This window comes from Microtus oregoni, unplaced genomic scaffold (assembly GCF_018167655.1).
Source record: "Microtus oregoni isolate MIOR12 unplaced genomic scaffold, Mior012 000013F_ref0000133, whole genome shotgun sequence".
NCBI classification, from domain to species: Eukaryota; Metazoa; Chordata; class Mammalia; order Rodentia; family Cricetidae; genus Microtus; species Microtus oregoni.
In genome coordinates, this window is record NW_024543072.1 from 48,101,865 (window position 1) to 48,128,696 (window position 26,832).

General features: G+C 39.4%; 1 protein-coding gene across 1 annotated transcript in view; it reads left to right on the plus strand.

The window, feature by feature from the left end:
• The window catches only part of Hmcn1 (hemicentin 1), a 441,231-nt gene extending 419,880 nt beyond the window's left edge, over positions 1-21,351 (plus strand). The window contains exons 99-107 of the mRNA XM_041662626.1: positions 983-1,102; positions 1,577-1,711; positions 4,784-4,897; positions 5,753-5,878; positions 7,768-7,896; positions 11,383-11,733; positions 15,522-15,641; positions 19,327-19,453; positions 20,937-21,351. Of these exons, the coding sequence (XP_041518560.1) occupies positions 983-1,102; positions 1,577-1,711; positions 4,784-4,897; positions 5,753-5,878; positions 7,768-7,896; positions 11,383-11,733; positions 15,522-15,641; positions 19,327-19,453; positions 20,937-21,303 (1,589 nt within the window). The 3' untranslated portion in view covers positions 21,304-21,351. The remainder of the gene's footprint in view (positions 1-982; positions 1,103-1,576; positions 1,712-4,783; positions 4,898-5,752; positions 5,879-7,767; positions 7,897-11,382; positions 11,734-15,521; positions 15,642-19,326; positions 19,454-20,936) is intronic.
• The last annotated feature ends 5,481 nt before the right edge of the window (positions 21,352-26,832 follow it).

A 26,832-nucleotide genomic window follows, 5' to 3' on the forward strand; every position in this document is an offset into this window, starting at 1 on the left:
ATGTCTCTCTCCACTATGTGATTTCAAGGAATCAAGCTTAAGTCATCAGGCTTGACAGCAAGCACCTTTACCTGCTGATTCATCTCTCTGGCTCAGCTAAAAGTTATCTTTTAATCAGCGGCTGCTGCCGTTTTCCTAGGTATTTAATCACCACAGCTGCCTAGGAATGTTCCACCTGATAGCTAAAGAGCGGAGATGCAGAGAAGTTAAATAAACTGAAGATTGCCTATTATCAAATGGCAGACTACACTTGAAGTTGAGTGCGCTGATAAGGCCCGTGTGCCTTCAATTTGGCCAGAGTCTAGTGTATCAGAGATGGTCAGCAAGTACAGAGTGAAGTGAGCAGAGGAAATTAATCTCCATCCAGCAACTCAATGAATGTGAACTCTCAGTGATCCAACACAAATTCGCCTAACCATAGAACTGCTCAGTCATGGATAGGATGGAATAGTGGGCCCACAGGAACCGTAAAACCAGCTCTGTCCCACAGGTCCCTTGCAAGAGACTTCTTCACAGGGAGCCACAGTGTAGTAAATGGCTGAGGATTTCCTGTTGTCCTGCATAGTGCTGCTCTTGCGCTGACCAGCATAACATAGTGGGCTGGAAGACGTAGCGTTCAGACTGCATTCAGGTCTCCGCTCTGGCCTTCACTTAATCTCTGTTCTCCAGATTTGTCATGCAAATTAGAGTAGTTTCCTAAAAATTCCATCTCTGAAGAATGCTTTGGAGAATGAGTTGCAACTGCTAAGGAGCCTTTAGATTACAGCAAATATAAATATATTTTAGCTATCACTATCAGCAATGACTTTGAGATTTCAAGTTAATTTCTCCATAACAATTCCATCCTGTGTCACTTAAAGTGTTCTCTGTGATATTTGATCCAGTTCCTAGGCATCTAAACATGATCATTCTCATGGACTTGAACAGCTCCTAGGAAGCAGGAGTTTTGCACACTGACAGTCCTTTTTCTTTTCTCTTTTAGATGAAGATGAATGCGCAGCTGGCAATCCCTGCTCCCACTCCTGCCACAATGCCATGGGAGCCTATTACTGCTCCTGCCCCAAAGGTCTCACGATAGCTGCAGATGGAAGAACCTGCCAAGGTAGTCTCAGAACCTTAGTCCAATGACCAAGACACCCTTACCTAGGAAAAACATGGTAGGCCAGTCATCGACCAGTTTCCCCTCCCACAGCTTTGCAATAAACAGAAAAGTCGTCATTGCACTGAGAACGTAAGAAAGAGAATACTGGCCAGCCATCGCCTTTATAAGGACACCCAGAAATTAGGAATGCCTGGGATAGCTCACTGGAGATCTCAGAGAGAGGAGCTCATTTGTTAAAAGTCACCTAATTCATAAGTAGTCTGATCCAGCAACCGGCTTTCGAGTAGATCACAGCATGCTGCTATGAATTTATTAACTGTCCAAGTCACTTCAAATGAGTCAACCAAAACATTCAGTTTTTCTTATTCTTTGATATTTTCAAATGCTTTGTGGTTTCTAATCCCTGCACTGCAACAAGTTCTTAAGTTACTTGTTTTTCAACTCACCTCAATGTCATGGCGCCTTCTATTGTAGACATTGATGAGTGTGCTTTGGGTGGACATAGCTGTCATGCTGGTCAGGACTGTGACAACACCATTGGATCCTATCGCTGTGTGGTCCATTGTGGAACAGGCTTCCGAAGAACTTCTGATGGGCTAAGTTGTCAAGGTATAGTGTGTGTGTGTGTGTGTGTGTGTGTGTGTGTGTGTGTGTGTATGTATTGCTATGTATATGTCTGTATGTGCTACGTGTATGTGTACTTACATATGTGTGAGTGTACAGTTGGCTGTGCACATGTGTACACATCTGTGTGGAGCCCAGTGGTTGGCCTTAGGTTCTTCCTCAGTTGCACAACACTTTAAGTACTCAGGCAAAGTCTCTCACTGAACTTGAGCTCTCTAATGTTGTTGGTATATCTAGCTGGCTAGCACTGGAATTAAGTGTAAACTGCCACACACCCCCACACCACACCCATCCACGCCACACCCCCCTGGCTTTCATATGAGTGCTGGAGATTCAGATTCCAGTCCTCATGTTTATGGCAACCCCTTTATCCTTTGAGTCAGCCTTCCAATCTCGAGCTTTAGACTTTCTGAATCTTTTAAAGGGACAAATGTCATATAAAAGGGAAAGAACTGGAACCCATAGGGCTAATGGGACTCCATTCTCTCAGAACTTAGATATGGATAGCCACAGCTTGGATGTCTTGAAAGTGGAGTTGCTTGACAAGTTCTTATGGAGATATAGTTCATAACTGTTTTTAATATTTGTAGCACAGTAGTTTAGAATACCATTTGCTTAATACCATTTAGGACAGCAGATTATGCAACACAACCTAATTGTATCTGTTCCTCAGCACCCCACTGCAGAAGACTCGGTGTAGACCAAGATGTTCATTATTCGATTATTTTAATAGGGCTTTTGTTTCTAAATCAGTGTGAAGTTTAAATCAAGATTTAGCAGAAGGAATGGAGAGATGGTTCAACTTTTTTTTTTAATTTATTTATTTATTAAGGATTTCTGCCTCGTCCCCACAACCGCTTCCCATTTCCCTCCCCCTCCCCCGATCAAGTCCCCCCCCCCCTCATCTGCTCGAAGAGCAATCAGGGTTCCCTGACCTGTGGGAAGCCCAAGGACTGCCCACCTCTATCCAGGTCTCGTAAGGTGAGCATTCAAACTGCCTAGGCTCCCACAAAGCCAGTACGTGCAGTAGGATCAAAAACCCACTGCAATTGTTCTTGAATTCTCAGTATTCCTCATTGTCCGCTATGTTCAGCTAGTCCGGATTTATCCCATGCTTTTTCAGACCTAGGCCAGCTGGCCTTGGTGAGATCCCAATAGAACATCCCCATTGTCTTAGTGTGTGGGAGCACCCCTCGTGGTCCTGAGTTCCTTGCTCGTGCTCCGTCTCCTTCTGCTCCTGATTTGGACCTTGAGATTTCTGTCCGGTGCTCCCGTGTGGGTCTCTGTCTCTGTCTCCTTTCATCGCCTGATGAAGGTTAATATTCCTGAGGATGCCTATGTGTTTGTCTTTGGATTCACCTTATTTAGCTTCTCTAGGAACATGAATTATAGGCTCAATGTCCTTTATTTATGGCTAGAAACCAAATATGAGTGAGTACATCCCATGTTCCTCTTTTTGGGTCTGGCTTACCTCACTCAGGATAGTGTTTTCTATTTCCATCCATTTGTATGCTTTGAAGAAAGAAATTGAAGAAGACACCAGAAAATGGAAAGACCTCCCTTGCTCTTGGATTGGGAGGACCAACATAGTAAAAATGGCAATTCTACCAAAAGCAATCTATAGATTCAATGCAATCCCCATCAAAATCCCATCAAAATTCTTCACAGATCTGGAGAAGACAATAATCAACTTTATATGGAAAAACAAAAAACCCAGGATAGCCAAAACAATCTTATACAATAAAGGTTTGTCTGGAGGCATTACCATCCCTGACTTCAAACTCTATTACAGAGCTACAGTATTGAAAACATCTTGGTATTGGCATAAAAACAGAGAAGTCGACCAATGGAATCGAATAGAAGACCCTGGCATTAACCCACAAGCCTATGAACACCTGATCTTCGATAAAGGAGCTAAAAGTATACAATGGAAAAAAGAGAGCATCTTCAACAAATGGTGCTGGCAAAACTGGATGTCAATCTGTAGAAGAATGAAAATAGATCCATATCTATCACCATGCACAAAACTCAAATGGTTCAACTTTTGAAAGCACCTATTTCTCTGTCAGAAGCTGTGAGTTTGGTTCCCAGCACAGTGTAGGGCAGCTCACAACCTCCTGGAGCTCCAGGGGCATCACTCTCATTCATGTACCCACGTGCAGTTGCACACTCCTAAACATATCTAAGAATTAAAATAAATCTTTTTGACTATCAGAAAGTAGAGTTTCACGTATTTCCTGACACCCTCTTCACTATGCGCATCCTCACCTCTATAAGCTTCCTGCTGCACCGTATTGTGTTTGTTCCATTTTGATGAACTGCATCACTGATGAGTCGCGACCACTCAGAGTTCACTCTTTGCACGATCGCTCACTCTTGGTGTTGGACATTCTGTGCATTTCCACAAATTGATGCTGGTATAGTAGTTTCATGATCCCCAAAACCCTCTGAACCCCATTGCCCCTGTCTCTCCAATCCTCTACACCCCATGTGTCCGTCTCTGCCTCTCCAACCCTAATTTATTTACTGCCTACATAGTGTTTCCTAGTCTAGACTATTATACTGCTGGAATTCTTCAGTATACGGCCGTGAGACAGGCTTCTCTTCTTTTGCTTAGTAATTAAGGTCCTTATTGGCTCTTTGCAGGGTTCACAATACATTTCTTTTAGGGTCAAGTAACATACTACTGTATGAATATTTCGCACTTTATTTTTCGCCTACTGGAAGACACCATGGTTGATTCAAGGTTTCAGCAGTTACCAACAAAGCTGATACCAGCATTTTTTTGAAGACACAAGAAGAGTAGATCCTAAACTACAAAGCAGGAAGAGAGAGATGACTCCTCTACACCGTCAGCCATTGTGCAGGAATGAGAAAATCAAGCTATAAAAAATCATGTATAACTTGTATAAAATAATCTGATTAGAAAACAAAGAATAATTTAAAAAGAAAGTAGAGATATAGGAATGCACATAGAAAAAATGTTATTAAACGTTTGGGATGGATTTACTCAGCTTTTCTGACAGTGTATACTGAAAGTCTGATTGTGTTTGACAGATATTAACGAATGTCAGGAATCCAGCCCCTGTCACCAGCGCTGTTTCAATGTCATAGGAAGCTTCCATTGTGGATGTGAAGCTGGCTATCAACTCAGAGGCAGAAAATGCATTGGTAAGAGTCTGACTTTGAATTCACTGTGATGATATTGGTGTAACTCTGTGAGAGAGAGTGTGTGTGCACACCTGTGTGCTCATGTGCAGAGTCCAGAGGGCATCCGTGACCTGGCCTATCACTCTCTGCCTTATTCCTTTGAGACAGCATCTCTCACTGAAACTGGAGTCACTATTTTTTCAGCTAGACCAGGCAGCCAGCAAGCCCCAGCCGTTCTATCTCTGCCTTCCTACAGCACAGAGGTTAGAAGTACACATGCAGCCACACCCAGGTTCTTACATGGGTTCTGGAAATTCAAACCCCAATCCTTATGTATCAAGCACCCTCACCCACTCATCCATCTCTCCAAACTCCTCTAATTTTTCAGTATTGAATTATCTAAATCTTATACGCAGTGTCTTAGAACTTATTCAAATATAGGCTACCAGTCATGCCTATGCTTGTAATTTGTACAAAAAGCAGAATCAAATGATATTTGATAAATGCCATGTTTCATGCTTGAATGATAAAACCACTAGGGTCTTACAACATAATATATATTTATGTGTATGTGTGTGAATATATATATGTGTACACATTAATTTTTATATATACATGTATATGTGTATATACACATTAAGTTTATATCATATATAAGGATATCTACCAACTCTGTGAATCAATACTTTCTCATTATGATTTAAAGTAAAATTAATTAATAAACTTTGTTAGACTTAATCACTTTTACCATGTGCAGCAATTGTGTTACACACGTGTATATTAATTTATAATTGCCTTACTAAGGAACCTTTTCTCCTCCAGAAAAGTGGAATCATTCATTTACTTTATTTGTTTTACTGTTGTTCTTTTATCAAGATGTGAATGAATGTAGACAGAACGTGTGCAGACAAGACCAGCACTGTAAGAACACCCGTGGTGGCTTTAAGTGCATTGATCTTTGTCCAAACGGAATGACCAAGGCTGAAAATGGGACCTGCATTGGTGAGTGCCATGCTATTTCCCTGAGACAGAGAACTTTTTAACAACAACAAGTTAAGGAAGGCATCTACTCTAGAATAGGATGATGACATAAACTGAATTAACAAGAAGATCCTTCTCCATCAGTTCCCCTAGGTCCTGGCATGCCTGAGCTCCAGAATCCCCACATCATGCATACAAGGGAAGGGAAGCCCATTATGTGAACTTGCAACCATTTTGAGCTCCCATCCATCATACATTTTTTTACAAAGTTTAGTGTCTACATGGATTAGAATTAACTCATGCCATTTTTAACTTTAAATTTAGCATATCTGCTTAGAACTTCACAGCAAAGCTCAAGAAAAAATATATTTGTAGACATTTATTTTAAAATATAATCATTCTAGAACTGCTTTAAATATTACATCAAGAGGAAGAAAATATACAAATTCTATTGACCTCAGCTTTATTCCTTGTCTGTTCCATACCAGCTTGCAAAATCACCAGATGTCATTGATTTTCAACTTAGAATATAAAATAAGTTTTGTTTCTTCTAAGTTTCTTCTTTGTTTATCTATTCTGTACCAGCCTACATGAATCGATAAAACTAAAAACTACAGTAATTAATAAAAACCAAGGGGGAGACGGAGATGGATCAGCAGGTAAAGAGTCCTATAACCAAGCCAGACCACCTGGGTTCAATCCCTGAGACCCACGTGGTGGAAGGAGAGATCTAACTCCCAGAAGTTGTTGTCTGTCTTCCACATGTGTGGTGGCATGTGGAATAAGTAAATGTAATAATAAGTAAAAACAGAGTAAATTTGGTTTACTCTCCTATAAAAAAAAATAGGCGAGGAAGAATTCTGCAATACAAGGTAAAATGAAAACACCACAAAAGATACAAATGAAATTGAGCAGTGCCCAAGAGAGCAATCATGCGATCATACGTAAGACTATCAAAAGCACCATGGAAGTTACGGCATTTAAATTTCAGTTTGACCGGACTGTTAGCTTGTGATGAAAGGGGAGGCAAGAAGGCCCTGTATTCACAAGAAATAACTAGGCATGGAATACTGACCTCTTGTTGCTAATTGAGGTGCAAAGAAGGTTTGTAAACCTAACAACTTCTAGGGACAAGTATTGGACCATCACCTTCCAAATACTTTGTAGCTCTAATGCTGTGCAGATAGCTAACTGAGTGGAGCAGCAGCCCATTCTGAGCATCACATGCCAGAGCATACAGAAGTGTCTGGTTTTAGGAGTGTTGACTCTACAATTAAGTCTAAGGTTTTAGAAATGACATGGACTGAAATACCAGAATAAGAAGCAACAGCAGAAGTCTGGCTCAGTGAGAATATAAATGTGGAGATCTATGGCTTCAGCTGAAGGTTACCGAACTGCCCAGCTGCAAAAATAACTTAGAGATGACTCTGAGACTAGCAGCCATGGTTGGCCCCGAAGGAACGCTGATGCTGTAAAGAAGAGGGTAAGGGTAAGAGTGGAGCATGCTGGCTCTGCAGTGCAGCCCAGAGAGGAAGTGGCGGGTGTCCAGCTGGCAGCTGCAGCTGTGGGACTGGGGACCAGAAGCCATGTAGCTCTATGACTCCAAATCTGCCTACACAATGACCTTTGGAACAAATAAGAGGGCCACAGAAATTGAAGTACAGAAAAGAAGCAAAACCAAAAACAACAACTCTTCCCACAGTAGAAAGCAAGGGGGTAGGGAGAGCTGGTTCACAATGGCAGTGCTGAGAGTTGAACCCAGTCCTTGCCGAGTCCTAAGTCCTAATTTAACACTCTCAATGGTACAGTGGGAAACACAAACTTTAACCATCAGCAGAACGTGAATCTTAAGTATGATGACTTGAGGTTTGAAGAAGAAATGTTGCTTTCTATTGCCCCCATGTCTGTAGACATTGATGAGTGCAGAGATGGAACCCATCAGTGCAGATATAACCAGATATGTGAGAACACGCGAGGCAGCTACCGCTGTGCGTGCCCGAGGGGCTATCGGTCCCAAGGAGCTGGAAGACCCTGTATTGGTAAGTTAACAATTCCAGAGTAATACAGCTGCTGATAGGGTTACCCGACCTTACTAGACACATATGGTCAGGCTCTCTTGCTATACCTAGTGGATGTATAATATAAGTTGGCTAAGTTGTAACATAGTGTGGTTACTGCCTCAGAGACTTCACATTGAATTTAATATTTTGGCATTTCAAGTAATATGATGGCCATTTCCTGAGTGCTTCCTAAGTAATGTATATATCAAAGTGAACTTCCAATATAACAGCCATGGCAGCTTGATTCTCGTGATTATCCTATTACTTCTCTATGCATGTGACATAAATACATTTTATAAGTTAGGAAATATATGTATATGTAGTATGAAAGTTTAAGCATAAGATATTAAGACATGAACACACAATTTAAGTGAACCGATAATTATTACATTATCTAAAATATGTTGTGTTCACTGTGTGCCATTCCCTGAACTAAAAATATCTCATTCAGTTCTTCCAAGAGTCAGTTTGTTTCCATCTGAGTCCTGATGGACAAAAGAGTAAGACAGTAAGCCTATCTTACTGGGAAATGTCTGGAGAAGATAACCATGAGCTGGCTCAGTGGGTTAAAGTGCTTACTTGTGCAAGCCTGGAAACCTGAGTCTGAACCCCCAGCTCCCATTGGGGATTCAAAAGAGAAAAAAAAAGAAAACCAACTACACATGGCCTTGTTTGCCTATAAGCTTAGTATTGGGGAGCAGAAGCAGGTGAGTGCTGGGAGTTCACTGGCCAGCCAGCCGAGCCAAAACCATGAGCATCAAAGTCTTTAGGCAACAAGGCAGAAAGGAATAGAGGCCCCTCTCTGTCTGTCACATGTGTGTACACATGCATGCATGCACGTGCACACACACACAATAACCACATACTTTTTAGAAATTAGTACATGTGTAATCAAGAAAATGAACTATTAAATCATTCCTTTCCACATTATTTAAGTGAAGTAAAACACTATATGGACTTTAAACTAATGGTGTTTTGATATTTGCTTTGGGGTCTTATAATCTGTTTTGCAATTGGTTGCTTCATTTTTCTATTTATACAATTTACAGCAAATCCCTCTATAAAATCTCAGTTCATCTGTTTTAATATTGCTCTTAGCATAGTACTTTCCACATAGCAAATGCTCATGCCAGCACCACTTTTAGAAATTATTATATTAATAGGAGAAATGTGGAACACATCATTTTATTCTTCTGATTAGAGATTAGAGCTTTCTGTCTAGATCTTGTAACTGAATGTCTTGAATAGCCCTTACACTAATGTATGAAGTGGAATGTTTATTTGTTCAGCACTTGAATCAGTAGTTGCAAATCTAACATTGTATTGAGGAAGAAAGAAAGGTCATTACCCTGAAGAGTTTAAAATGTTCATTTTAATTTTTCCTTTCTAGAATGGGTTTTAAAAAACTCTTATTTTTAAACATTTTCTAATATTTTCCTGCCACTGTAGTAATGGATTGAAGAATTAGTTTTGTTTCCCGATTTTCAGCTTTCAGAATGAGCTGCAAAAACACTTCATCTGTTGGCATATAAGTAAAAAGGAAAACGTTTCTAAATTTTCAAAGATATGATGAGTTTTTATCTTAGTAAAATGTGATTCTGTGCCTTCGTTCCCTTAATATCTGGGAGGAAAAAGAACTTGGCTTAACTATTAAATCAGAATTAATAATTGGAAACAGAAAAGCTTCCAGCTTGTAGTTACGGCAGAACCCATGCATCAGGAACTTTGAACTGCAGGAAATCTAGTGAAGATGGTTGAGTGCAAACCTGACGTATAATTTCAGCCCTCCCTGGACCTGCTTTCAGCTTTTGAGTGCAGGCTTCTCTGCACCCCAGGCACAGCTCCTTATATGACACATTTTGTCAGTGACCAGACTTGGCCAGGCACCAATACCCACTGCTTCTTTATTTCAAGAAGAGTTTACTGATCACTTCGTTTGTTCTGCCTGGTGTTCTTGGCTGTATAAATTAGCACTATACACTGTAGAGCAGGTTTCTGTCCTCATGGTGTTTACCTTCCATGGGGAGAAAGGGGCTTCCAGGATAAATATGAGTACAAGTTTAGACTATGATAAATAATCTAAGAAACTCAAACAGGGCCGAGGAAATAGTACTACAGGCCAGGGTGAGTGGCACTTCACTAGAGAGTGGGCTGAAGGGGCAACTAGTGTGTGAAGGTTTAAACAGAAGCTAAAGAGAAACAGGCCACACAGCCTTGCAGATGGGGTCACACTGGTCACACGCAGAGGGGTCCACAGGGCCTGGGCTATTGGAGCACAGCTGGGCAGACGACAAAGAGGCCAGAGCAAAGAGCTTAGATTTTCCTCAAACTGTAATAGGAAGACAAGGAGAGGCCTTGTGTGAGGTAAGTTTCATTTGGAAATGGGCCCTCCTGCCGCTAGGTAGGAAATCAGTTACTAGGTCCACGATCAGTGTGGAAAGACAAACCTCACTTATTTAAGAAAATAAATAATTTTTTAAAAAATAAAAAATGTATTCAACAAAAAAGAAAATAAATAAATGAGCACATGGATCTTTATAGAGCCATAAAAACTAGATCTAAGCCCATGAGTGTTTCCTACAGTGCCAAACAACCAGGAAAGCTAGAAGTATATTTGAGGGATCAGTTAGTCAAAGGAGAGAAAGGAAAGACTGGAGAGGTGGTTCAGTAGTTAAGAGCCAAGTTCAGTTTCCAGCACCCACATCAAGTGCCTTCAACTCCAGCTCGAAGGGGCCTATACCGTCTTTTGGCCTTTGAGGGCACCCACAAACACATGGAAAAAACATACACATACACATGAGTAAAATAAGAATAAGATAAATCATTATAAAAAGAAATTTTTGATGCATATGCATATCATTTTATTGGGACATACACAGACATTTAAATAATTTTGTTTCATTATAAATTACTCTTTTTAGATTTCATCCCTTTTGCATCTTACTCTCAAAGGAAGAGGAAACATTTTTAATATTGTAGCATGTCCCTATCTAGTTTAATTCAGAAAGCTGAGTGTGGGGTTTATAATTTTTCCATAATTAAATCCATTACGATATTAATAGCCCAAAATAAGATGAAATATGTAAATGCAATCTTGCATGCTACATATAAAGATGTATGTCAGCTTAGCCCAAATGGATACACATCCAAGCTTGGATTTCCTTTGAAGTCAAGAGGGCAAGGCTGAAACTGCCGACTGGGTCTTAAAGCTATAACAGTAATGGAGAGGGAAGATGGATTCCCAGAGCTAGTGTCTGGAATGGTTGTTTAAATAAAATGTGTGCATAGGAAAAAAGCTCATAGGAAAAGGCACAGATTCTTTCTAAGTATGCATAACTGAGTGATTAAAACCTTGGCATTATCGCTGAGAGTAATGTGATGTCTTTAGTTTGTTTCACAGACTGATTGTTTTGTGTGTATATATGCTTTCTTTTCTCTCTTTTATGTATCATGGCACACGAGCAGACATTAATGAATGTGAGCAAGTACCTAAACTCTGTGCACATCAGTGCTCCAACAGCCCCGGCAGCTTCAAGTGTGTCTGTCCACCAGGACAACATTTGTTAGGGGATGGGAAATCTTGCGCTGGATTGGAAAGGCTGTCGGATTATGGCACTCAGTACAGTAGCTATAACCTTGCCCGGTTCTCCCCTGTGAGAAGTGACTATCAACCTCCGCAGCATTACAGACAGCACTCCCAGATCTACAGCTCCTACTCTGAGTATAGAAACAGCAGAGCGTCTTTCTCCAGGAATAGAAGGACTCTTAGGAAAACTTGCCCTGAAGGCTCTGAGGCAAACCATGAGACATGTGTAGGTAAATGTCAGCCATATTGCATTTCCTTTCTGTGAGCTCACTTCTTGTCCAGAGTCTAAGCATGTCTGAAACACCTGTGTTTGGGGCCCCGAATTATATCTGATCTCAAGTCTGGATGGACTCAAAGTTTTAAGACATTTATCCTGGCACCTAAGGTGATCATAGACTTGATCTAAATAAATGTTGTATTTGCATGTGTGCATTCTAATAATCTTTTCTGTTATATTGTTTCTCTTTCTGACCACTCTCTAAAAGTGCTACTGAATTAAGTCCTACATACATATAAATGTCAGAATGTCAGTATTGTCCATAATGTGAGTTTTAGGACTCTACACATGTTGTCGCATAAGATGAAGCGATCAGATGGTAGGTTCATCTGATGCAAGACCAGTGGCTTAGATATGAAAGTTTTAGTGACTTAGTCAGCTGCTCTGCCTAACAGCCGACATCCTATTGTCTGTTGTTCCTAGTCTCACAATGGAATTCCCCAATTGATTGTTTTGGATGTTTACGAATAGAAAGATAATAGGATCCAGAGCAAGATTTGTTTGCATTGTTCCGGAATGTGTGCTTAGTGTCTTTATCTAAACTCACAAGTTGGTAACTTACTTTTACAAACATTAACTGTAATTTTCCCCTGAAAAACTGAGACTTTATTTTCAGCTAAGTTGTAAACATTGCCATCTGCTGTATATTTAACTCAAGCGTTGGTAGGCAGCTATATTTTGCATGTCAGTGAGCTAAGGCATCAAGAAGGATGAGCAAATAGCAGTTAGCCCCACTATTTTGTTAGATGGCAAAAAAGAGCAAACAGGAAAAGGAAGAAATCCTGTTAAAATTCAGAGACCATTAGCCCAGCCCATTCCTCCGCACAGCATCTCCACATGCTCTACACATTGCTTCTCCTTAGTGGCACGAACTTTCTGTTTAAACTTTTTTAGTGTTTTAAGGTTTTCTTCTCCTTCTGACTTTTTTTTCATTTCTTTTTCGGCTCTTCTCCATCCTATTATCTTTTCTGACATGTTTCCTTGGTTAGCTTTAGGTAGACCCAGATTCTCCTATTGCCTGGGCTAAGCTATATCTTCCAGATCCTCTGAAACTGTGAGCTTCATACTTGGCTATTGCATTCATGTTTTTCCAATGCTTTTCTTTCTAGTTATCCTGGTGTAGTTAAAATGTATTATTATGGTAATATGAACTTTGTTCTGTGATGAGCTTTCCAAAACTGAACACAGTCGATGGCAAATTCTTCAAACGTCAATGCATTTATTAGCAATGCCCTACATTTGGTCCAGTGTGAACAAATACCACACAGCCACTAATTCTCTGTGTCTCACATCGTTCTAAGTGTTTGGCAGCTCTCCACACCTACAGTTCTGAGCTGACTCTTGTCTCTAGTGAAAACTTTTCACTCGTCATTTAGTGACACATTGTCTTCCAGAGTGTCTTCTGACCAGTTATTCTTACTGGTGGAATTCTATAGCCTGCCACCATTCCACTTTTGTCTTCATTTTGGACAAGTTCTTATTTTCTGTTCTATTTTTATTCTTTCCTCAAAATCATTGTTTGTGTCCATGCTATAAGTGAACTAAACCACACCCTCACATCATGCATCACCTGATTGCTGTGCTCTAACATCTGAAGGTAAACAACGGTATTAGAAAGGTTCTCATAGTAACAACTCTGTCTTTTCCATCATTGCCTGTAGCTGCAGCCCCATCATACAGAGTCTAATAGCCCAACTCCCTCCTTTCCATCATTGCCTATAGCTGCATCTCCATCATATAGAGTCTAATAACCCAGCTCTCTCCTTTCCATCATGCCTATATCTGCATCTCCATCATACTGAGACTAATGAAGTTTTTTCTTCTTGATGTTTGTATTACACCAATACTATGTGCATCAGAATTATCTTCCTTTGATAGGCATACATTGTTCAAGACTATTTTAGAGTGAATAAATCAGTCATAGAAAATCTAAAGTCAGCTTTTATAACTCAATAACCTATGAATCTTTCCACTTACTGGGGAGATAATGAAGAAGTTTGGATATTTCCTAAAATATGGTGAACATTTTATTGGGGCTAATAAAGATATTCGCACTGGGGCTGCAGACAGCTCTGAAATCATCTAACAAAAGCAACTTAGAGCAAACACAGACTGCCTTTAATTAAGCATCTGGGACAGACAAGTTACCAAAGGATTAAACTGACCCTGTGGAATCTTGTGAGATTTGAGAAAATTTTAGTTTTTAAACAATTGATCACAGGGCTTGACAGAAATAATGAAGTTTGCTTCAGTTGTGAAAGCAGAAGTCACACTTGGCCACTTTAAAATTCATATGTTGTGAGGCTCTGTGTTAACGACTTCCAGTTCAAAATCATTTGAATTTCTGTTGTTGTTTTAGATTAAAGCAAACATTTAAAGAGGAAAGACAAAAATAACTCACACAAATTATGGAATGAATACTTTTGTTAGCTAAAATGATGTATCAACATGGGAAGCGAATATTTGCTGAATATGAATCATTACAGTTTCTTTTCCGCATGTGCAGAGCACACAACAAGAGCAGATCCATGCTCTGAGACATCTCCCAGGCCTCACTTTGTCTTATCTTTATCCCTACTCGTCTACACTCCTGCTCCCACGTCATCATATTCTTCAGTGTTCCATTGGTTAGTGTGCACTCAGGGACCATGAGAGAGATGATCCAAACAAATCACAATTGGAATACAAAAACAAATGCTGAACTTGAATTATCATCTACTTTTACTGTACTTTCAATTGTGTGTGTGTGTGTGTGTGTGTGTAATATTTATTGATTCAATGATAACACCTCCCTTGTGGTTTATAAATATTTTCCCACTTGTTGCAGTGTAAGAATCTTCCAACAAACCCAACAAAGCAGAACAGGTGGTCTCCATGTTCTCTTTTGGCAGAATTGACTGAGATCTCGAGACATTAAAGGGGCTGCCCAACTTAGCACAGCTATAGACATGTACTTACCACTGATACTTTGCCATTATATAAAGAGATTGAGAACTGTTTCTCACAAATATGGAAACATTTCCACTTAAAAATACCTGCATATGGGAAAGCTATGTATAGACATTGTAGGGAGAAGATCCAGAGAGAGAGAGACTGATGTCTAAAGTTTACATGAAATAAAAACAGGGACTGGAAAGATAGTTATGAGTTTTGGCTGATCTTCTAAATGAACTGGGTTTGATTCCCACAAACCATCTTGACACAGTTTGTAATTCCTGTCCCAGGGAATCAATACCTCTTTTGGACTCCATATGGAATGCACAGCCATGATACACGGACATACATGTAGTCAAAACACTCATGCACATGAAATAATAAAATAATAATTTTAAAAATGGATACCTCTTTTTCCATTTAATGTCAAAAGAAACTTCCAGGTAAATTTTCCTATTCTAGCACAAGGTTAGTTCTTTGGTGGATTAGGATCTTACACAAATCTGTCACCCCTATCATTTTAATACAATTTAGCAACAACAAAAAAAGACAAAGTTGAGGTTTCAGCACATATATGTTCATTTATGATGATACAGAACTGTTTGTACATTATAGCATAGTATGGTGCATATTGTAACAAAGTTAACATTTATATCACTAAAAGCATATTCTGATGAATAATAGCTCTAAGCATGAATGTAAAACCAGCTGGAAATGTATCTTATGTCAGCCACTTGTATTGATGGCTCTGCTATTGATTCTGCATACATTTCGCATCACTATACACTCTGTTTTCTTTCTGAACAGATATTGATGAATGTCAGAACAGAGATACTTGTCAACATGAGTGTAAAAATACCATTGGAAGTTACCAGTGTGTCTGCCCACCCGGCTATCGACTCATGCTCAATGGGAAAACATGCCAAGGTGAGAAGAGCCTAGAGTGTTCATTGCTCCAGTTTGACATTAAAAACGATGGTGGAAGATATGAGAAGATTTTGTAAATAATTATTCTCCTGGCTGCTCCTCTTCCTCCATCCTCATTCGTCAGATGTGAATCTAAGCAATACTTCTGGGAGGAAGAAAAGCAAGAGAGAGGTGGCTCCATGAAGGAAAGTAATTGGGGCACATACTTGGTGTTGTCTTTCTTGAAGAATCATTAACCCAATTCATAGTAGAGATCTTTCGTACTTAAAGGGAACATGTCACATCTTGTCAAAAAAGTTTTTGCACCATTTGGCGAGGGTGGAAGGGAAAATGAGAAGAGGAATTAGAGCACTGACTACTGATGGGGTGAAGGACCACTCTGTATTCTCTTGTTAGATTTGTTTCCAGGGTGATCAGTAGAGAAATGGTGATAACCTCTTCATTCTTGGAGTCTACAAATGAAGACTCACAAGCATGTACTGACTCACAATCATATACCAGTTCCGCTGGAGGTAAAGGATGAAAACAAATGACTTGGTAGTCATTCCCTTTAAGAGCTTGCATTCTAATGCAGACAAAATTAAATAAATCCAAATACTGATTATAGGTTCCATAGTGAGGTCAAGGGAAAAGCATAGTGAAAATATGAGGTAAAAATACCAATCACCAGATCTCCTTGTTTTTTGTGGAAAACAAAAAAAGAAAAGAGTACTTTTGTGATTTGTTATACTGTAATATACTTAGATTGAAAAGAAATAGCCTATTACTCTCTTTTGAGAACCTCCCTCAATTTTATGAAAAAAAAATCGAAGCATGATGTATGTCCCTGACTTTTATTAATTTCCATCTTATACAAACTATATCATTTTGAAAAGTATACCTATAAAATCTTTAAGAGAGTATTTTGTCAGTTGCAATAAAATTGAGATTGAATTTTCCCTTTTTCAACTTCACAAAAGACTTGCTTGGAATGCAGTTTGTAGGAGATGTGCCCTGGAAACCAAGATCTGTAGCGAGGATGGCTTTACCTGATGTACCAAGAGTCACTCTCTTCCCTACTCGTAATACTGTCTGAGGTTACCCACTTAGGTTGTTGGGGCTGGAGAAGAAGTCTGAACTCAGTAGAGCCTTTGCTCTCATCCATCAATCACTGAACATTATTAAGAATATACCTTACACAATAACTGGAGTCAGAAACATGCATATGATTCCCAGTCATGTATACAAATAAAACTACTACTTAAGATGACTATACAAACCCCAATACCCTAGTGTAGTCAAGACTAAACCTCAGATTGTATGTTCTCCAATGCCCTTTTGTCTTTTCTACGGTGCTGTAAACACTACAGGCAGTGTACTCAGGAGCAGGAACTGGAAGTGCTAACTCTCCATACTCTAGAACTGATTCAGCCCAGACATCTTTCTTAAAGAACGCCAGTGTCACTGGGTTTGGTGGCAAATGCCTTTTCATCCCAGCACCCTGTAGGCAAAGGCAAGCAGATCACTGTAAGTTTGAGGCCAGCCGAGGCTGCATAACGAGACCTGGTCTCAAACTTTAAAAAAAAAATTAAGAGCACCAGTACCCAAATTACAACTACTCTTCCTACAGCTCTCTCAGGAACCAAAGGATGCAGGGCAAATACCAAGGCATTTAGAATTATCAACTGAACCACAAAATCCCTTAAGCAAAGTTAAAGGGTTATGTGATACACTCATTAGAGAGACTTCTCTTTTTAAATCATACCATTTTTTTAATTGCTTTCATTTAGCTCAAAACATTTTTTCAGTTTTCATTTGAGCTACAGAGTGGAAAATGCTGTGAACAAATCAGAACCAGGTGTCAGGGAAGCATTTGCAATGGAAATGGGTTACATACTTTTGTGGTTTTAAAAAGACATGAGAGAAAGCAGTTCTGCCTTTTAGAGAATTCTTTAAAGAATCGCTTAGGGGTCTCTTTATAGCTTTAGAAAGTGTTTGAGGCATTTACAAGGAGCAAGAGGCTGTTTTTCATCCGGGAATTTTTTTAAGCTTTATACTGTGGTAATGGCCTTGTCAGTAAGAGCCAGGAAATTACAGTGGACAGTATCATAGGGAACAAAGACAGAGAATTCTGTCAAAAGTGGAAGTCATCGGCTATAAAATTAAAAAATACAAAAAGTGTGAGCAATCAATATGTGACTAAAAATCAACGAGGACAGACTACAAGAACCTCAGCCAGATTTCATGCACCACAAATATCAAAAAAAGAAAACTCAAATAGACTTTTATCCATGACAAATAATGCTAGTTTGAAAACTATTAATAAAAGGATATGCTTTTAAAAGAAAAAAATTAATATTATATTGACACTGCATTTGAAAGGAGTTCTGTCTTCTACATTTTTGTTTTGGGGGATTTTTTTAAGGGGGGGTTCAAGACAAGGTTTCTCTGTAGCTTTGAAGCCTGTTCTGGAACTCGCTCTGTAGATCAAGCTAGCCTCCAACTCACAGAGATCCGCTTGTCTCTGCCTCCTAAGTGCAGGGATTCAGACCATGAAGTTCTCAGGCAGATTGATGTGGGGAGGGTGAACTTGGGAAATGGTGGCGTGGGAATTGATTACCCGAAATGCTTGCCTGCCTTCACACTGGTGGAAATCCACGTGTACCACCAGGCAGGTGCAGGCTGCCACAGTGAGAAGATTAAACAAAATAACTGTAGGTTCTAAAAAATACCTCAAAGTGTTTATTGGATTTTGTGGACACTCACTCAGAAATCTCTCTCGGTTCCAGGCCACACACATCTCACCCTCGGTGCTCAATATTCCCAGGATTAAGAATTATGGCACAAAAAAATGTTTTCAGAAGGCTTGAAAGTTTCCTTCAGTCTTGGGTTTTATTTTATTACATCAGGGTTTCCATTTAATAACTCTGTGAGGAAACCACAAAAAAGAAGAAACAATGTCTTTTACTTGAATATTTCTGCTCTGTTTTTGCTGTTGCTCCTGAAATCATCACATGACACTCTGCTGGGGGCGGACTCCGCCGTCAGAGCAGTTAGGTTCTGCTCAGTTTGATAAAACTTGGACCCTGAGGGCCAATTATTTGATCTTAGGGTTTTCTTTTTACAGTCTCTCTCTCTCTCTCTCTCTCTCTCTCTCTCTCTCTCTCTCTCTCTCTCTCTCTCAGATCTGACTTACCTAGCAGTGTCCCATGAGTTTGCAGCATGAATCCTTTAATTTTCACTATCTTCCTTCCCTCCCCATAATTTGAATTTATAACACAAGGATTGCTCATACTATAAAAAGGAAAATTCTTCACTTTGCAAAGTATTTACTAATCACTTATTATTATTTTTTTCTTTCGGCTAGGTCAGCGTGTATCTAAAATATTATTTAATATTATTTCCTTGACAAACTCGTGTGTGTTCTGCTTTTCAAATAGAAGAGACCCTAAAATCTGCCCTTTCAGTTCTGCAGCTCTTAGTTTTCTTTCGACTTGTAGCATCTATCAAAGAGACGTGTCCTCAGAGCAATCGGGGAAATAACTAAACCAGGAATCCCTCTCCCCTTTCTGTGGCCAAAGCTTGGCTATGACAAACAAGCTCATTGGAGGACCAAGATCTGAGAGCTGCCTCTATATGCCAGTGAAATGCCAGTGACTGCTACGATGGTCCCGAGTGACCACTAATATTGCCTTGTGGTCCCTAGATGTCGATGAGTGCCTGGAGCAGAATGTACGCTGTGGGCCGAATCGCATGTGTTTCAACATGAGAGGCAGCTACCAGTGCATTGACACGCCGTGCCCGCCCAACTATCAACGGGATCCTGTTCTGGGGTACGTTTCACTTTCTTATCCCAGACATGCTTCTGGGAACCCTCTCTTTGACCAACCTAAGCCTTGTCTATAGTCACGTGTAACTTACAGGAAATCAGTATTGTGTGGGGATGCAGCCTGTTCCTTCTATAAATGGACAAGAGATGAACTCATTAAGCAGCTCCCGCTGCAAACCAAACCATCATTTGTGATTGCCAAGCCTTCCTGGGTGAGGCTTCCCACCGCGGAGTCATAGTGTGGCATCCAGGGCTCTCCCACAACATCAAATGCTTTATGGTGTTGAAAGCCTGCCTTTCTTTTGAAAATTCCCCATTCGTTTGTATTGCCTCAAGCTGGTAAGTACTGTCAGCAGGTAAACTGTTCCAAGAAGTACTTTTTCTGTTGCTATGGTGACTCACCATGGAGCAAGAGATGAGAGAAACATGGGTGAGTCGATAGTCTGCCCAACGATGATGTCTTCCTTACAAATGCTGGTGTCTGGCAGTCTTCTTGGTGCTGGATAAACTGTTCTAATTTTTTCTCCATGCTGTCCAGGTACCAAGCTAACTGGGATGATTGAAAACAAGGGATAATGTTTATCTTAGATGGTCCCTGCTCATTGCCAGATGCTCACTGAAGCTCACACTTTGTTTTCTTCCTAGGAATGCCTCAAGTTACGGTAGCATGCATGTGTGTGTGTGTGTATTGCGTAAAACCCTCCATAAACCTGTTTGTAATTAATATCATAGGAATGGAAAAAGAAGAGAGGATTAAAAATATAGATGTTTACAATGTATCTAAAAATACTATGACTAAAGAACCCATGTTTTTATAAAATAATTTTTCTCCTCTGGATGTCTAGAAAAATAATTTAAATGTCATTATGACCCAGCGTGGGTTATGAAAGGGGGAAATCATTTTAATGTAAAATAATAAGAAACAAATATTAAAAAGGAAGTCATGCCCCCGCCTAGAAATCCTAAGTGACCTCTAATTGTTCTAAGAAAAATAAACCAAATAACTGTACACCCTATTTCGACCTTCAACCAGCATTAGGATAAATGTTATCATGTAGCATACAGTCTTCTTTCTAAGAAGCCCTTGTTTTCAAGAATGTGCGATGCTTTTGTTTGTAAAACTGACTTTTCATTTTACGGCCAGTGCTCCTGAGATCTTGTTGGAGCTGTGCTAGACTATGTACTTAATACACATAAGGCCCTCATCCAATCCCAGCACCCCACCATAAAGAATTGAAGTATTCTTGCTTACTTCAGGAACTCCAGTTCTTCTGGTTTTAATAAAGCTGGGATATCGATATTTGACTGTAGAGGGGTATTCTCTTAGCTACCTATCGTCTCTTTTGCGTTAGTGATCTAGGACATGGGGAGAGCCACATTTTGTAAGTAAACAAATTACAAAGAGTGACCATGAATAGTGACCACCTGTGTCATATCCTCCTTCGAAATGTATAACCACATGCATCTCATTTATTTTCTAACCTTAGGTTCTGCCTTAAGAACTGCCCACCCAATGACTTGGAATGTACCTTGAGCCCATATGCCTTGGAATATAAACTTGTCTCTCTCCCGTTTGGAATAGCTGCCAATCAAGATTTAATCCGGCTGGTCGCATACACACAGGATGGAGTAATGCATCCCAGGACAACTTTCCTCATGGTAGATGAGGAGCCAACTGTTCCTTTTGCCCTAAGGGATGAAAATCTGAAAGGAGTCGTGTACACCACACGCCCACTACGAGAGGCAGAGACCTATCGCATGAAGGTTCGAGCTTTATCCTACAGTGCCAATGGGACCATTGAGTATCAGACCACATTCATAGTTTATATAGCAGTGTCTGCCTATCCCTACTAGGAGGTACTCCAGCACCTAGTCCGAACATTTAAATTGCATTAATCCTGGCAATCGAGGACCCCTGCAGCTATCTATCTCTTGAACAGTTGCAATCTTGGCAACTTGAAAATGGTGCTGTACTCTGTAACCTGTTTGTTCCTTGGTACTGCTGAGATGTCTGTCTGATCCAACGATGGTCATGTATCTTTCAGTAAGGCCTACAAGAGTCCTTTGCTGTTTTCTTTATTTATTACACTGGAGCAGTTACTTCCCAAAGATTATTCTGATCAGCTCGTAGGACATTTCATTGACGTTGTATAGTAGCATAGCAGATAAGAATATTTTCATGGAAACAATATTAAAAAAACTAATTCAAATAGATTTTTCCAGCATTTGGCTATTCTTAGAAGAGTAAAACCAGTTATTATATGTTTTGATAAAAGTTTATGGCATAATTTAAGATTTTTAAAATATTAATATACGACTTAGACATCTCCTTTCAAGGTTTTTTTGTATCAATTTTAAAGTTAAAAAAGAAACCCCACTATTCTGAAATACAGTACAGATGTAAGTTTGTTTGATCCTTGTTGGAGCTTAGCATGATCAAATACTCAAGATACATTCCCAGTGGTTTTGTGAAATTATCTGAACCTCTCGCTATGTTATCAGAAAGTTACTTCCCCTTTAGGCAGTAACCCATAGCGTGGGTCTTTGGCATTTCAATATAACATTTTATTCACTCAGCTCCATAACTTTTACATTCCATATTTTTTAATTTTAATACATATCAATAGAACAGATTTCTTGAATATTTGTAATCATATATGTTCAAGTTAACATGTTAAACGTCAATACACTGTACATGGAGGTAACAGACTCTGTAAGCAATTGTCAAGATGTATTCTATTTTTATGAAGTGTATATATTACCTTAGTGTGTATTTTCTATATAATATCTTGATGGACTCTTTTATAAAATTATTTTATAAAAAAATTACAGTGAAATCAGCCTAAATAAAATTTTCACATCTTTTTCTTAAGAACCTAAACTGTGTTTCCTTATAGATTGTATTAATTTCTTCTCTGTTGCTGTGACAAAAATACTCTGGGGAAAAGAAGTTAAGCAAGAAAGGGCTCATTTCAGCTTACAGTTCCACAGGAAGAAAGCCCACAATGGCAGAGGGGATGTGGCTACAGCAGGGATAGCATAGAAGCTTGTTGATCACATTGCATTCACACTCAGGAGGCAGAGAGAGAAACAAGCTGGACCAGATCATAAAACCCCAAAGCCCTCCTTTGGTGACAAGTGCCACCTAGGGGTCCTGGAGGTGTTGGGGGAGTTGGGGTGTTAGGGGTGGGAGTTTCAGTTGGTGTGGGTGCTGGGTAGGCAGGCAAGGCAGAAGCGGTAAAGCAAGGTCCTGGCCTCCAAGGAGCACAGACCCTCAAGGTCAAACAGAGTCTCCACTTCATGGGGGGGGGGGTGTTCTAACCTAAGGACATCTCAGCTGAGGGCTCAGACATCACCACTAAAGGTGGCAGTGATGTCATTTGGTGATTTAGTGGGATCTTTGGACTCTGGGAAGGGGCTAGACAATTCCATAATTTTCCCAGTGTCACCAAGGAGGAACCAAGGTTCAAACACAAGAATCTATGAAGGACATTTTACATTTGTACCACAACACAGCCATTATAAATACTGAAGTTTTAGGGATAAAAATAAATCTGTGGTCGTCACAACAGCCCAAGATACATGGCATTATCATTCATATTTTAGAGGACCTTGGGCATAGATAACTTGTGCAACTTAAGAGAATTCAGTTAGTTAATAGCAGAAGTGTCATTCCTTCTGTACTGCACCTCACAGTTTTCTCATCCATCTGTAGTCTCCTTACATCTCACTAATGAGTAAATCCCTTGAAGAAATATGAGAAAACACACATAGTGGAAGGAAATGAATAAAACAGTTCAAGACCTGAAAGTGGAAATAAAATCAAGAAATGAAACTCAAACTGAGGGAAATCTGGAAAAGAAAAACTTAAGAACTCCAGAGGCAGTCCTCATCAGTAGAAGACAAGAGATGAAGGCTTTGAAGACATGATTGATGAAATAGATACCTTAGTCAAAAAAAAATATTAAATCTACAAAAATTCTGGTTCAAAACATTTAGGAAACTATGAGAAGACCAAATCTAAGAATAATAAGAGTAGAGAAAAGAAAAAGTCAAAGGCTCAGAAAATATTTTCAGCAAAGACATAGAAGAAGGTTTCCCTAACCTAAAGTACTATAACACCTATCAAGGTACAAAAAGCATAAAAAACATCAAAGAGACTAGACCGGAGAATAAAATCTCCTCTGCCCATAAATATCAATAATTATCAAAATATTAAACCCACATAATAAAGAATATTAAAAGCTACAAAGAGAAAAGATGAAGTAGAATATAAAGACAAACCTACTAGAATCATACATGATTTCTCAAGGAAAACTAAAAGTCAGAAGGACTTTGACAGATGTGCTGCAGACTCAGATATCAGCTCAGACTACAGTACCCAGAAAAACTGTCAACTGCAATTGGAGAAAATAAGACAATCCATGAAGAAGTCAAATTTAAAAAATATCTACCTACAAATCTAACCCTACAGAAGGTGCTAGAAGGAAGACTTCAACCTAAAGAGGTTAACCATATCCACGAAAACATAAAAAATAAATAATCCCAGACCAGCATTTCAAAAGACACACACCACAATAGCAAAATAACAGGAATCATAAACAATACTCATTGATACCTCTTAATATCAATGGTCTCAAATCTCCAATAAAAAGACACAGAATGCATGCAAAAAAACAGTACCCATCCTTCTGCTGCCTCCAAGAAACACACCTTAATATTAAGAATAGACACCTGATAGGCAGTCATGGCACACACCTTTAATCCCAGCACTTGGGAGGCAGAGGCAGTGGGATCTCTGAGTTCAAGGCCATCCTGGTCTTCAGAGCAAGTTCCAGAACAGCCAGACCTATACAGAGAAATTGTGTCTAGAAAAGCTAAAAATAAAATCAATTAATTAGTTAACTTTTACAAAAAAATAGACTTCCAGGATAAAAAGATATTTCAAGCAAATGGATCTAAGAAGAGAAAGCTAGCTTTAATATCTGACAAAATAGACTTCGACCAAAATTAATCAAAGATATAGTAAAGGACATAACATATTCATCAAAGGAAAAATCCACCAAGAGAGCATTGCAGTTCCAATTCCTAATACCCATGCTTATATGTTGATATTAGCTGCTAAGTCAATGATAACCATAGAGGTTAGGTATAGGGTAAGGAACTAAAGAATACAGGTAGCTCTTGTTAAGAAAAGAAAATATAATAGATAATGATGGACGATTGGAGTAGAGCTGTAATGGGAGAGTCAAATGGGAAAGAGGAGGGTAAAGGGTCATGAGGGAGGAACACAGAAGTAACAGTTAAAATTAAGGGCCACACGAGGGGTAGTATGGAAACTTATACAATAGAAGCATTAATATTTACACACACACACACACACACACACACACGAAGGCAATCTGAATAAAATTATCAAATAATGGGAAAGAAAGAGCTCCAGCTAGACATCTCTTGTCACCAATATTAGGATTGGGTAACATCTAACTAAATTGTTGGCCAGACTCCCTAAACAACCCAGGTTGTTGCCAAGACTAAATATCACTCTCTACAAACTGACAACAAAGCCCCATTGCTGAAGACAACACCTACACAACTCACTAAACATGAAGAAGTAGGCTGGCTTTCTTTGCTTTGTGTTTAAAAACCACCTATGAGTGAGTACATGTGATAATTGTCTTTCTAGGTCTGGGTTACCTCACTCAAAATGTTTTCTAGCTCCATCCATTTGCCTGCAGAATTCAAGGTGTCATTTTTTCTGCTGTATAATAATACTCCATTGTGTAAATGTACCACATTTTTCTTATCCATTCTTCGATCGAGGGGCATTTAAATTGTTTCCAGATTTTGGCTATGATGAACATATCTGCTATGAACATAGTGGAGCACATGTCCTTGTGACACAATTGAGCATCCTTTGGATATATGCCCAAAAATGGTATTACTGGGTCTTGAGGAAGGTTGTTCCCTAATTTTCTGAGAAATCTCCACATTGATATCCAAAGAGGCCCTACCAGTTTGCATTCCCACCAGCAATGCAGGAGTGTTCCCTTTACCCCACAACCTCTCCAGCATAAATTGTCATCAGTGTTTTTGATTTTGGCCATTCTTACAGGTGTAAGATGGAATCTCAGAGTTGTTTTGACTTGCATTTCTCTGATGACTAAGGATGTTGAACATTTCCTTACGTGTCTTTCAGCCCTTTTAGATTCCTCTATGGAGAGTTCTCTGTTTAGGTCTGTACTCCTTTTTTTATTGGATTATGTGATCTTTTGGTGTCCAATTTATTGAGTTCTTTGTATATTTTGGAGATCAGACCTCTGTCTAATGTGGGGTTAGTGAAGATCTTTTCCCATTCTGTAGACTGTTGTTTTGTCTTGTGGACTGTGTCCATTGCTTTACAGAAGCTGAGAAAAATATTTTTTTCAGTTAAAGGAAAAGTAAAAATAAAACAAATAGGGATTTAATTATGGAACAAATAAATCTAAAACAAAACAAAACCACCTAGCCCAGTGGTTCTCAGCCTTCCTCATGTTTTAACTGTTTAGCACTATTTCTCATGCTGTAGGGACCTCCAACCATAAAATTATTTTTGTTGCTACTTCATAACGATAATTTTGCTACTGTTATGTTGTAATGTAAATATCTATGTTTTGCAGTGCCCTTAGGTGACCCCTATGAAAGGGTCATTGGACCACAAAGTGTCGCGACCCACAGGTTGAGAACCATTGACCTAGTACATCTTGTCACTACATAGATAAATTTCTATTTCTCTTTTGTGTCATAAAATAGATTTATTCTACCTTGTAAGCTCAGGGAAGCTCGAAGAACTTTTTTTCTCTTTCTGCATCAAACGATGGGCCAAAAGGGATATTTTGCACGGATTTGGAACGATGACTTAACGCTATATCCATGGAGCATTTACATTTGGAAGGTGCTATTTAAGTCAGGGACCTTGTTATTAGCTGTTAGCTCCTCTGTTTGGGATTCTATTCTATTCTTTTCTGCCTCCCCATGAATCTTTCTTTATTGTCTACAATCCATGGCTCCAGGTATAGATCTATTTTGTTGACAAAGAGCCTTAGTTTTTCCTGCTTAAGACCTGCATCACTGAAGATTGATGGGGAGCAAAGTTGGTTCATGATTGTTGTGGGCTGAATTGTTCTCTCCTCTAAATTAACCTGGCCAGGCCATAACCCCAAGTCTGAATGTCTATGGAAATGAGAGCCATCCAGAGTAATCCCAATGGAATGAAATCACAAAAGTGGAGCCTCCTCTTATCCAGTTAATGTCCTTGTAAGAAGACAGCTCCATCTCTGGCCCAGCAGCACCACCACAATATGAGGAAGTGAGAGACAGAATTTGTCTGCATATCAGAAAGCC